Genomic DNA, 12,377 nt, shown 5'->3' on the forward strand with positions numbered 1-12,377 from the left:
CCTTTATTTTATTCTGATCAGTGCCGTCCAGGTTCCCATAGTTTCCTCACTTGGTCCGCGGTTCTGTGTATATGAGTGAGTGCTGGGTGGGAATGAATAAATGGGCACTATGCATCTGCTATGGGATGACCGATTCCATTGGTTTCCGTGTTTCTACCAGGGTTTCTACTGCACCAGATACATCATATGGGGCGTTTCTTATGGAATTTCTTTAGTCTTCATCTTGATCTTGACTCAGAGTTGCTGAATATTTAGGGTTGATAGATGGAGCTGGTCAATAAAAAAAAGTACCGCTGCTGTCAAAACTTTGATTATCTGATTCCATATACCCTATTAGACATTCTCCAGCCAGACAAGATTAAACCGGCGGACTTTGGTTATCTTGGGTGATGGCTATCCTCTACTGCTATCTTCGTCTGGTGATTAGGGACTTTCTTCTCGGGGGCTATGCCTGCCGACGCCCTCGTCGGCTCCAGCTAAACTAAAACTAAAATGCGAGCATGAGATACATGCTAAAAGTCCTCCATCTCGGTCATCTCCGAGTCCTCACGATCTCCGTGATGCCCGGTAGGCACAACTCCAGCTCCTCCAGCGCCCTTGAGTCCCTTCGACTGGTCGTTCGAATCCCCCGCCGGTTCCTCGGTCGGTCTCCATCCTTCATCGGTGTCTGGCAGAGTGACACGCTTGACTTGGAAATTGATGAAACCGCGGATGTCCCCTGGAACCGTGTCCAGCGACTGGATCAAGTCAGAAAAGCGGTCTCGATAGACAGTGTGCAAGCCATCACATTCTTTGTATAGCCGAATAATCTCCATCGCCTCTGGAGTTTCGAGTTTTGCCTGGACCCTGTTTAGATCGCGCATTCTGACAGCTGTGAGATCAATTTTTTCCATCACATTCTTGGTGGCTGGATGCTCACGGCAAAATTTCGAGAAGAGATCGGCGCTCTGGTCGGTCGTGGGCGCTTTCATGGTCGGAAGGTCGATTGGATTGGTCATCTGTAGCTGGCGATTCGGTCTCTTTGGACGTGTTCCTGTACAGCCTTGGTTCAAGTAGCTGCAATTTTCGCCTTTCGAATTTACATCAGAGTCCTACTCCTTCTATTTTCTCTTTGCTATTATTATTCATTAAGTTTAATATCACTATTTCTCCAATTATGCTCTAGATCATTTTAGTTCATACAAAATACCAAGGATGAGTGAGAAGTGGATCCAAGATTTTTGACGTGAGCAGAGAATTGGAACTACTTCGTGCATACATTAGGAACTCTGGCAAGCCATCGTGACCGTGAGAGTCTCAGCTTGAACAAGCAAGCTAGATATGCATATCTCGTAATGCTTCTTCCAGATCATCGGCATGGGTCACGCCAGCGGCTGTATGATGATTTTGACCACCCACAGGCGAGCCACACTCAGGACATCTGGCCAACTGCACCGCCCCTCCACATTCCCCGATGGTAAATGGATGTCCATTCTCACAATAGTACCAGTGTCCTGTTCCCAGGAACTCGCGAGCCATGGCAGCCAGGACGGCCATGCGCTCTTCGCTCGACACTGGCGTGTAGAAGGATTTTCCACAGAACATACCCCGAGTACCCTCGATCTCTTCAGAAATACCCCGTGTCTGTCCGGGATAGAGCTTGCAAAGCCGCTGGGCTTCTTCGATGGCTTTCATGCCTTCCCGCAGAAAACACTCTGCATGAGCCGGCGTGGCCACGTTCTGTCGCTCCAGCGCGCACAATTGAGCGAGAAAGAGGTTTCCCTCTGTCTGTTGCATGACTCGATGCCAGGATCTCGCATCGTTGATTAGTTTCTCACTCTCCTTTCTGTTCTCTGATAAGTTGATGAACAGATCACTTTGATTAGCACCGACAAAGACCAGTTTTTTCAGAGAAAGAAAGTCGCTAAGCAAAGCCGTGTCCAGACGGAGCAGCAGTGCGGCAGCTTGGAGGTGCCCCTTTGTCTCGAGGACCGTCTCATCGAAGTCAAATTGGCCTGTCATTCTCTTGCGTCGGCGTGCGTCTTCGACCATGTTGCGTACCTGGCTGAAGGGCTGTTCTTCCATCTTCACCTTTTCCTTGTAATCAACGATCCTTTTCCGAAGGGCCATTGGATCCTTCCACCGGGACTTGTCGTATTTGTGGATGTGGCGGCTCATCAGTCCCACTTGATGTTCGGGAGGGCCTTCAATTCGAATCTTAACGTTCGCTTGAAACAACCTCGCTGCTTTCCCTTCGCGACTTCGTAGCTCAGATAAACACAGAGACAGGTCTTGTGCCAGAGGCAAGTACTGCTGGTTCACGTATAGGTAGAACTTCTTGGTTGTCTCATCCAGCAGGGCTCGCCTCACGAGTCTCCCGTAACGCGACAGGCTTCGCAGGGAACCTCGACAGGTGGCACAGGTGCGAATATCGTCAATCGAGAATGGCTGGGAAGACGAGGAAATTGAGACTGGCTTCTCCATCTCGTTCATGACGTAATGCTTTTTGAGGTCCATTTGAGCATCCATGCTTTCGACGGTAAGGAAGTGGCCACATTGTGGGAACATGCAGGGATTCTCATCCAGATTCACCTCTCGGTATGATTCACCTAGGATGAAGTCGACAGGGGTCTCCTTGATCTTATCAGATCCACAGATTTGACAGAAGCTCTCCGGTGGGCAGAACTCGCCACACACAGATGGACACTGGTGGCCACAAGGAAAAAGTTTCTCACAGCGTCGAGAGCATGGGATGTGATCACAAGGGGCTGCGCAAGGCATTGAGCATGTGCTATGCGGACAAGAGGACAGGCATTGAGAGACTGCACATGGAGCACACGGCTCCGAGCATTTTTTGGGACACCTGGAATGGCCACACTGTACGTCACATGGTGCCATACATGGTGGACATGGTGTCTCTCCATGGCATTCGGCACTGCAGGCATGGGCACAGGTGGAGTAGAGCCGTCCGCACTTCTGTTTGCATGGGCCATGATCAACCTGGAGATTGTCGACAAGGGGTATCATGCAGGCCCAACATGATCGCTTGCAATTATGACCGCACGCCAACGCCGCCTGGCAGATATGTGTGCACTGGTAGTCCTGGCCAGTGACATCAATGTGGCACGGAACGGTCACAGTGTGATTGCAATCCGGAACCTGCTTTTTGACGGAGGTCCGGCACACGACAGTGCTGAGATCTTGCGCCTGCCAGCAAGGAAGAGTAGCCATTGAATGACCACAAGGGAGCAACCGGTCCGCATCGAAAACTGTCACCGTGCACAGAGCTGGACACTTATCTCCGCATAGCTTCGGGCAGAGATGCGTGCACCCTTTCCGCGGCCGTGGGCAAGCTTCTAGGCAATAAACCGCCTTATGTAGCATCTCGGAATGACATTTTTGCTTGCAGGGATGCCCACATTCAAGGCGCTTGCCGCATTGCAGACTACAGCCTCCTTCTGGTGAAAACTGCACGAAGTGTTCCGGCTCTGATACTGCGATAGGCGTTTCAGGGTGGCGAGGGCAGCTCAACTCCAGGCTGGATCCAAGGTTTCCATCCTTTTCCAGGATATCAAGCACCTTCCCCCACATCTCAACACCTCTCGATGTCTCTGAGTTGCCAATGATGTACATGCCGTGCTTTGCGCGGGAAAGAAGGACGTTAATCCGGTTGGGCGTACGGAGGAAGCCGCAGCGGTTTTGGTTGTTGCTCCTGACCAAAGAAATCACAACCACCTTTGCCTCCTCGCCTTGGAAGTTGTCAACAGTTGCGACTCTTAGAGTTTGTAGAAGCGTGGCTCTAGAGATGGTCGTTTTTCCTGGTTTGGTTTCCTCGCCGGTGAATCCTGCATTGTCGAGGTCTTCCTGGTCCCGTTCTCCTAGTGCAATTGTGAAAGCTCCGCTCAGCTTGCGCCGCAATCGATGAAGCTGGCCAAGATAAGGAGTCAGAACAGCAATACCCCCACTTTGGTAGACACCTTGGTGGATGAGATGGTTGACCAAAGCAACTGTCAGCTGTATCTCGTGGTCATTCCAGTAAGAAGTTGCCAAGGCATCCTGGCTAGAAGCACCACCCTCTGGGTGTCGATGGTCGAGCCAGAAAAGCCTCTTTCGCATCCCGACAACTTCTGGATACTCTAAAACTGAGGGCGCGTCTTTGAGTTGAGGATACAATGTTTCTCGAATCAAGCGAGATATCGATGGATGCATTCGTCTCTGCGTTTCCAGCGTACAGAACGGAATCTGAATCCCAACTCCTTCGTCAGGCTCCACGAGCCTCTCGAATAGCGATCGATCCATGGAGTATTTTTGACCTCTGCTGCTTTCTCGAGAAAGCTCATAGCTTTGGATCTGAGGCCGAAGCTGCTGATGATCGCCGATCAAAATCACCTGTTCAAGCGATGGCAATAACGAAGTGAGCAAATGGGCTTCCAGGACTTCGCCAGCTTCTTCACAAAGAAGAACTTTGGTCTGCAGTCTGCGCAACATGTTCAAATTGCGGGCCAGACCCGTTGTTGTCACACCAATGACATCCGCGCCTCGGAGACAGCGTAGATGCAGCTCATCTCGTATCATGTCCCAAGAAGCTTTGGTTTCGAGATGCGAAAAAAGAGTAGACTGCACACGGGAATGCAAAATTTCTTTCTGTTTTCCAGTCCAGTACTTATAGATATTCTTGCGTTCTTCAGCTGTCATTGTGTCGACATGAACTTTTGCAAGAACGTCCACAGCACGGGGCGGGCTGTTGCTGGGCTGGCCTCCATTCAGCCATGACCTCATAATACGATCAGGTTTCCACGTCGGATGTCTCTTGAAACCATCCTTGTCTTCCTCGAAAAGTTGACGATAAGGGCCTGGATAGTATCGCTGGAGAAAATATTTCAGACTGTAGTCCGAGCCCACCGAGTTCAGCCTAAGTTGGTGGAATACTTCTTCAAGACTATCAAGCTGTGTGTAGAGATTAAACTGATCAGTCTTTTCCAGTCGTGTCTTTTCCACTTTTCGAACAACTGTCCGGAGATTTAGCGGCTGTAAAAGTTCCGATTTTGACTGAGACCCAATCCGAATGATCTGAGAGGTGACATTGTTTTCCTGTAAGTCTTCAAGAAGCTGGTCCAGAGCGTGGTTGGTATAGCAAACACAGATAATGGGTCCAAGTCCATTCTTAACGTTACGTCCGTTGGCGAGAAGGACTTTGATCAAGGCGACTCCTGTGAAGCTCTTGCCAGTCCCGGGTGGGCCCTGAATCAGTCCAATCTGACGCTGGAGAGTGCGGACTAGTGCCACAGCCTGGGCATCATCTAGGGTAGAGTGCTTCTGAAGCTTTTCCAAATCAACAGGCTGTGAATGCTGGACTCTGAGGCTGGATCCATCCTCCATGAGACATTGCAGATTGAAGCTAAATCCGGGTGCGGCCACGTACACGGGTGAAGGTACCTCATCCAAGACTGAGAGTGATGCGATATCTCTTGGCGCAAGGAACTCTGACATTGGCATCCCGGCAGTCTTCTGCATCTGCTGAAGAGCGAGTAGGGTTGGTTGGAATGATGGTAGAAGAATACCAGGAAATTCCACAAGTGAAACAGACGATTGTTCTCTTCTGGATGTATGGCAATCTAGAATGCACTGCCAATTGACTTCTGTAGACTCAACCAGTTCCAAAAGCACAGAGGCCATCATCGGATCATCAGCGAGCGATCCGGTCAGTTTCGGCGGTCTGTTGACCGCTGCGTTGGATCTTGGTTCAGGATTATCTGGCGTAGCTACGATGCAAAATATTGCGAAGCCCTTTGGATCAACGAGGCACACTAGAGCAGCTGGCTGTAGGCGCTTTGACAGTTGCCACCATTCTTTTCGTTGGTTCTTTGACATGGCCCGAACATTCGCCGGTTGTGCGAACTTGACAAGGAAACGCAAGCCGGAGAATCGGTGGAAATCCATGCCTTGTATGATAGCCCGCTTGTACACATGAGTTCTTTTCTGGCTCTGGAGGGTGCCTTGGATGGTACTTGGCTGGAGTTCTGCGTGGATAACATCCCGTAGCTGGCCGATCGTGTCTTCTCTCAGGAGTCGGAAGTTTCTATCAAGCAGCCCAGCAAGTCCAGTGACATGCCATTGGCGTGGATCCTTGACAGGGATATACTCGGAGCGTGGAGACATGATCTCCTGGAATGTCGGCATGATCTTGATATTGCAGATATCTGCGTGGTCATTATCGTGGCGGCCGCCAGGCGGATCTTGCTGTGTCACAAATTCAACAGGTGCCTGACTGGTCGGAAGTTGTGTGGGAGTTGCTGACAGCTTTGGTAGCGAAAGCCCAACATCGAGACGGCGCTGCAGCCGCTCCAGGTACTGGCATGACTGATGGACAGGCGCGGCGGTATCTAAAGCGTGGAGGGCCAAGAAGAGGTCAGCAAACCGTTGCGCAATCAGTTTCAGTGGCTCTTGAACGAAAGCAGTCGAGTTTAGCTCAACGACTTGAGAAAAAACTAGCAAAGAGAGCTCAAGGCATGTAGTGGCTGCAGTTCCCTTGCTCTCGATTTCCAGCTGTACTTCATCCATCAGGAATCGCAGAAAGGGCTCTCCTCGAAGACCGGCAGGTCCAAAGATGCAGTTGTAGATGGTGACAACAGCTTGTTCAAGAACCAAAGAGCCCAGCACGTTGGGAAAGGTGATGATTTCCATGAATGGGAAGATCTGATCTTGAAAGATGCCTCGCTTGACGTTGACAGAGAGGACAGAAAAGTCGCGCTCGATCAGTTCCTGAATCCTCTTGAGTCCACCCTCTTGGGAGAGACAACGGATGACATCCTGCAGTATTCCCTCGTCGATCTCGATCAGGCTCCTAGCCCTTTTAAAAAACGGGCCCAACTCCGAGCCTAGCGGGCGGGTGATCTGACTGTTAGAGGCTTGCCTCTTCCACGACGAAAGCTCGTCAAACTCATTCCTCTTGTTGTTTCTTTTCGAGATTGTCTGGTTCATCGAGTTTGGCGGTTCGCCTTCGGGGATATGGGCATATCGACAGTTCTTGAACCGGCAGGTGCCCTTTCTCGCGAATTCGTAACAGATTCTTCGTGAGTAAGTTCAGTGCTCAGAGCCGTAGAGGTGGTCCTGCTTACCCTCTGGTCATTTTTGCAATTTTGAAGCGAAGTGTGTGTGCTGCAGAGCTTGAAGACTCAGAATGATGAGTATTTGGGCGGATGTCAATAAGAAGGAGGTTGGTTCTGTGGACAGCGCGGAGGGTCGAAAGTTAAAGAACATGGACATGAGAGAGGGAGGATGGAGGAACCTAAGTGTTCTTAGAGAAGGGGAGAGCCAAGTGACAAAGTGAGCGCAATGACCCAACGGGTCTTGCGTCCAGCACAGTAATGCAGTCACGGCCTGAGTATGAAAGTCTCGTTTGCCTTCACGCATAAGAATCTTTCAGCTCGCACAAACAGACTTGGTAACCCAAGCACTAGCACTGCCACAGCTCATCATGTTGGTGTTAATTACCACAGTCAGCACCCTATTAAACTGGTATAAAATCTCCAGAAATCATGCCTGCAGTTAGCTTAAACACTGCAGTCCCTGTGAGTGCACATTGCCATAGACAACTTCCTATCGAGTCTGATGTCTAACAGTGGGATGTCTGCACCCAGTCAACGGGTGCTTGTCTGGATACTTTAATGGCTCTATCTGATAGGTTCGCTCGGGGGTTCTAAAATGGGGATCCGCAAGGCTGATCAATCCGCAAGAGTAGATGGCTCGTTGGTGTAGTATTATTCTTTGGATAGACAGTCACATCCACCAGGTTGATCATAAAAGCGGAGGAAGAAGTTTGAATGAAATAATATCCCATTTCTCATTGTAATGGATGCTGTACCATATAGTAATCGATGTGTGCCTCGGTTACCTCCTCGCTGTCCCATCCTAGTTGAATCATGATGTTTTCTATACTACTCAACGATCGCTTTCCTTGCTTAACAACGTAGCCACTTCCCTTCCAGATATAAATTTTTTCACTGACCCTTTCCAGTAGTAGCTCAGCAAGAGCACAGGAGTTTTGCTGGGAAGCCAGAAGAAATGCGGGAACTATGGATTCATCTGGCACATTTGCGCCCTGCCTCAGAAGACTTACCGCGGACTCCGAGTCCTTCTTTTTGATTGTAATTTGAAAAGGTGTTTCTCGTCGTCCATCAAATGACTCATTGACGTCAACTCCGTGAGCAGATATGAGCTCAATAATCCGGGTTCTCTTTCTGAATGGAGTCACCTGCAAAGCCGTGAGCAGAACTCCCTTAAGACCCCTGGAGCTTTCAATTTTCAGTTCTTCTCGGCCAAGGATGTATTCCACGGTATCCAAGTTTCCAGATATCACCGCTTGTGTAAGCAACTCAAGCCATGGAAATTCACCCCTGTTCCTATAGCACTCGTTTCCACACTCGTTCACGAGAAACTCCATCATATAGGCTTTTCCAGACCGTGCTGCCGCTCGGATTGCTGGTCGAACATGCACAGAAAAGCTCCAACCGGTCTGCCGGAAGTGCTCAATCCACAACTTGAGGGCCTCTATGTTCCCGCTGATAGCAGCCACAGATAGGATATTTGTCCTCTGGGGCCACAATGAAGCTCCCATCTCACAAGATATTCCGCACCCATTTGCCACCAGGATCTTGATCACATTGGAACTCCCTTGCTTGGCCGCGATAGCAAGCGGAGTAATGCCGAAGCGATAACTCATGTGGGCCAGAACGACGCCTTGGTTTATCAAGGACTGTAATTCCGTGCAGTCATCTCTGACAATAGCACTCGTGGCAAGTGCCAGCTGCAGAGTTTCTTCAATAGGCTCGAAGCTTATGCGACGTTCCCACAGGAAGCTGCTCCACAACCAGTTCATACAATCCTCATAGCGGTCAGGATCGACCATAGCAGGCTCCTCGTGCTCTGAGCCGCATAGCCATGCATCAATCAATTTGTCAATAAGCTCTTCCTTGCCCTTGGCTTGTTCTTCGATTGTGTCTTTATCGACTTGGAGATCAAGCATCTCGCAGACGATAGATGACCACATACATTTCTTGTAGGGGTGAAGTTGTATCCTGGAACGTAGGAGTTTGCGAGGTTTTTGGTCGATCAAATTCGAAATCTCATCAGCGAAAAAGGCTATTTATAAATTTTAGTATCGACTGCGCAGACCCCAATTAAAACATACTGTTGACAAGTCTTATTCTCATCAAATCGCGAATCGGTAGAATGTCAACAGCATCCGACAGGACCTGTCGCAAGATCTCAATAGGAACCCGCATGTGTGGCGGAATCTTTTCTTCCCTTCCCTGGTTTCCTTGAAGGTGTGTTTTAAAAGTAGCAAGGGCGGCGGCACTTGGGCAAGCTATTTATCTTATGACTCAGTGTGAACGCTTGCAAACGGGTGAGGTTGCAGAAAATAGTCTACCGGCAGCTATTTTTGATCCTTAGAAGCAAAACTAGGCCGAGTTTCCCGGGAGACTAGCCCAAACACACCCGTCTGATAAGGTATTTACGCCACCTGAGCAATAGTTGCTCGGTGTCCAAAGTACCGCTTATCTAGACACCGGGAATGGAGCATTGCTAATTTGGGCCTTTCTCAGCAGCAAAGTCTTCATTCAACACCCTAAGTAGGATATCCCTCAGCCAAGGAGTTCACTATCGGAAGATAACTTAATAGACCTACTGCAGTTTTTTTTTTTAGTATATTGACTATTTTTTTTTTCTTGTATAGTCAGAAAGGGTTTGGAACCACCGCTGTCTGATAGGTTTTGCAAGAAAAGAAAGGATCCGATTAGATCAAAGGACCACGCCTTGAAGAGGCAAGAGAAAATAATAGTTGTCAATTTACACAACTTATATATACCAGCCTAATAATTAACAGGACCTTCCAATATAACCATGTATGGCTACAGAGCTCGCCCTATACCTATCATATAATCGCTGTGCTTCATTGTCGAGGCCGCTGCTGATACCACCGCAAGTTAAAAGAAAGAAAGCAAAATTATTCAACAACAAACGCATGGGGGGAATCTCAAAAAGTGTGGGGCAATGGCTAAATGCGAATGAGTGAATATACCATAGAGAAGAGAGGATGCAGCAAACTCCGCCGCTAATGAGAAATGAAAGTGCAGGGTCCAGAAGCACAAAAGGCAATCGCTAAATCTGGAACATGGCAAAACTGTGATCCATCCTCCTTTACAAGATCAAAGCGTCTGTCACGAAGCAACCCAATAATCGTCCTATTTCTCAAATATAGCCCAGTCCCCCGAGAATGCTCTTGCAGTCGGGGACGGGGAGAGCAGAAACACCCAGAGCGCGGACAAGAGCGCCGCCACGGAGACGCTGGAGGCCGATGGCGACCTTCCAGGCTTCAGTGTCTTGCAAGACGAAGACGTACTTTTTGCCCTCCTGGTCACGTAGACTGGCGCGGAGGACATGGAGACCGCGAAACTCAGCCTGGGGTGGACGAACAGATCCACCGTCCATGCCGCTCGCCGCAGCGCTGCGGGCAAAGCTAGTACTCGGTGAGACCAAACGGCAGGTGTTTTTGCAGACCTTGAGCAGATTGACGACGAAGGCGTCAGACTCCTCGTTAGTGGGTACCGAGTGCGCGGAGCCACCGCGACGGAATGAGAAGGGGTTGCTGGAGCCAGCAGACTTGGGAGCTGGCGGGGCGCTCATCTGGGGGCACCAAACCTCAGCCAGCTTCAGTGTCCATGCCTTGACGTCCCATTCACGCTGTCCGACTCCGCGTAGGTCGTCGTCGATGAACAGTCCCTCTGTTGTCATCCGCAGCACCAGACCCTCAGTCACCATGCCCTGGCCAGACACGAGTTGGGCCACGGGAGTCTTCATGAAGGCATTGTTGAACTGGTAAACTCCGTGTATCACAATCTTATCAGGATCCTTGGTTGAGTATGTTCCACGATGGGAAGGTGGGGGCGTAGTGCGAGCTGTCGATTGAGATGGTGCATAGGATGACTCGGAATATGCCGAAGAACCTGATGCCCCACCGTAAGGCCGCCGTGGACGATCGTAGGGTCGAAAGGAGTACGCATCATCCTCTTCGATGGTGGTCCTGGCTGTTGGAAAGGGGGGTTTCTTTGGCGAAGGCGTGCGAGGTGCGCTTGCAGTGCTGGCAGGCCTGCTGGCAGTCTCTTTCTCCTTCTTCGCCTCCTGGGCTTTCTTCTCGGCATATCTTTTGGTGGCCGCTTCTTTGAGAGCAGCAAACTTGGCCATGGCCTCCTTCTGAGCTGCTGCTTTCTCTGCGGCCTCCTTCTCTGCCGCTTCTTTTGCTGCCTTCGCCTTTGCTTCTGCCGCGATTCGTTCAGCTTCAGCCTTCGCCTCTGCCGCAAGTCGTTCAGCTTCAGCCTTCGCCTCTGTCGCAAGTCGTTCAGCTTCAGCTTTTGCCTCTGCTGCTGCCTTTTCTTGCTTTGCGCGGGCTTCGGCAGCTTCTTTCTCCATGCGATCGCGAGCCTCTTTCTCCGCTGCCGCCTTCGCTGCCGCCATTTCGCGCTCAAGCTGTTCGCGGCGCTCTTTCAATTCCTTTTCCATTGCTTCTCGCTCGCGCTTCCTCTCCTTCTCCTTGGCTTCTGCCTCACGCTTGCGTTTGAATTCCTCCATCTTCCGACGTAGCTCTTCCTTGCGCTTCGTCTCCTCTCGAGTGCGGTCCCATTCGGCCCCGTTGGGTCCATGATTCTTTTCCGTCTTCGGAGGAGGCTCAGAGCTGTCCTCGCGCTGATTGCCGGCGTACTGGTGGCCATGGTTTGCTCCTCCACCAAAGTTCCCTTGCTGTTGTTGTTGGTGCTGTCCACCGCCACCTCCATACTGTTGCTGTCCAGGCCCATTGCCAAAGTTCGCACCACCCCCATAATTGGTATTAGACGACTGACTAGAGGCGTTTGGCCCACCTGCGTCGGGTCCTCCAGAAAAGCCACCGCCAAATCGTTTTCCACCACCCTTGCCATTACCGTTGTTGCCATTGGACTTGTCACCCTGTGGCTGTGACTGGGACATGCCAAAGGCCCAGCCAGCCACGCCCACTCCAAGTGCCACCACAGCCATTCCCATCCCATTGCCGTTCGATACGGTGGCAACGTACCAGGTCATGACAGCCGGTGAAATGAAAGACCAAATCAAGACCACCAAGAATGTACTCGCGGCTCCTGCGATGAAGCTGTTCCGGTGGCATTGTAAGGATGGAAGATAGAGAAAGCCCGAGCCAGCGGAGTGAGGCGGGACGATAAAGATATCGTAGTTTCCAGGCGGCAAGTCGGAGGACTTGCGATACTCGCCCTCGGTCGTATGGGGGTTCTCGCCGTGTGGCGGCGGAGGAGGTGGTGGCCCATCCATCGCGATCGGAGGCGCACGTCAGGTTATGGGATCGTGCGAGC

At 50.7% G+C, this 12,377-nt stretch overlaps 4 protein-coding genes across 4 annotated transcripts; all 4 read right to left on the reverse strand.

The window, feature by feature from the left end:
- Positions 1–512: 512 nt before the first annotated feature.
- N7459_002802 (uncharacterized protein) lies at positions 513–971 on the reverse strand (the record flags this gene model as incomplete). Its single annotated transcript, XM_056941987.1, has 1 exon — positions 513–971. The coding sequence occupies one exon, from the start codon at positions 969–971 to the stop codon at positions 513–515; it is 459 nt and encodes a 152-aa protein (XP_056801870.1).
- A 343-nt stretch (positions 972–1,314) lies between these two features.
- Positions 1,315–7,108, reverse strand: N7459_002803 (putative NF-X1 finger and helicase domain protein; the record flags this gene model as incomplete). Its single annotated transcript, XM_056941988.1, has 2 exons — positions 1,315–7,027; positions 7,098–7,108. 2 exons carry the CDS (start codon positions 7,106–7,108, stop codon positions 1,315–1,317), a joined length of 5,724 nt encoding a protein of 1,907 aa, XP_056801871.1.
- Positions 7,109–7,822: 714 nt separating this feature from the next.
- On the reverse strand, positions 7,823–9,263 carry N7459_002804 (ankyrin repeat domain-containing protein; the record flags this gene model as incomplete). The annotated part of the gene is made up of 2 exons (XM_056941989.1): positions 7,823–9,120; positions 9,170–9,263. The coding sequence occupies 2 exons, from the start codon at positions 9,261–9,263 to the stop codon at positions 7,823–7,825; spliced, it is 1,392 nt and encodes a 463-aa protein (XP_056801872.1).
- A 967-nt stretch (positions 9,264–10,230) lies between these two features.
- N7459_002805 (uncharacterized protein) lies at positions 10,231–12,336 on the reverse strand (the record flags this gene model as incomplete). The annotated part of the gene is made up of 1 exon (XM_056941990.1): positions 10,231–12,336. The coding sequence occupies one exon, from the start codon at positions 12,334–12,336 to the stop codon at positions 10,231–10,233; it is 2,106 nt and encodes a 701-aa protein (XP_056801873.1).
- Positions 12,337–12,377: the final 41 nt, after the last annotated feature.

This window comes from Penicillium hispanicum (genome assembly GCF_028827665.1).
Source record: "Penicillium hispanicum strain IBT 35686 chromosome Unknown utg000003l_segment0_segment0, whole genome shotgun sequence".
Lineage (NCBI taxonomy): Eukaryota > Fungi > Ascomycota > Eurotiomycetes > Eurotiales > Aspergillaceae > Penicillium > Penicillium hispanicum.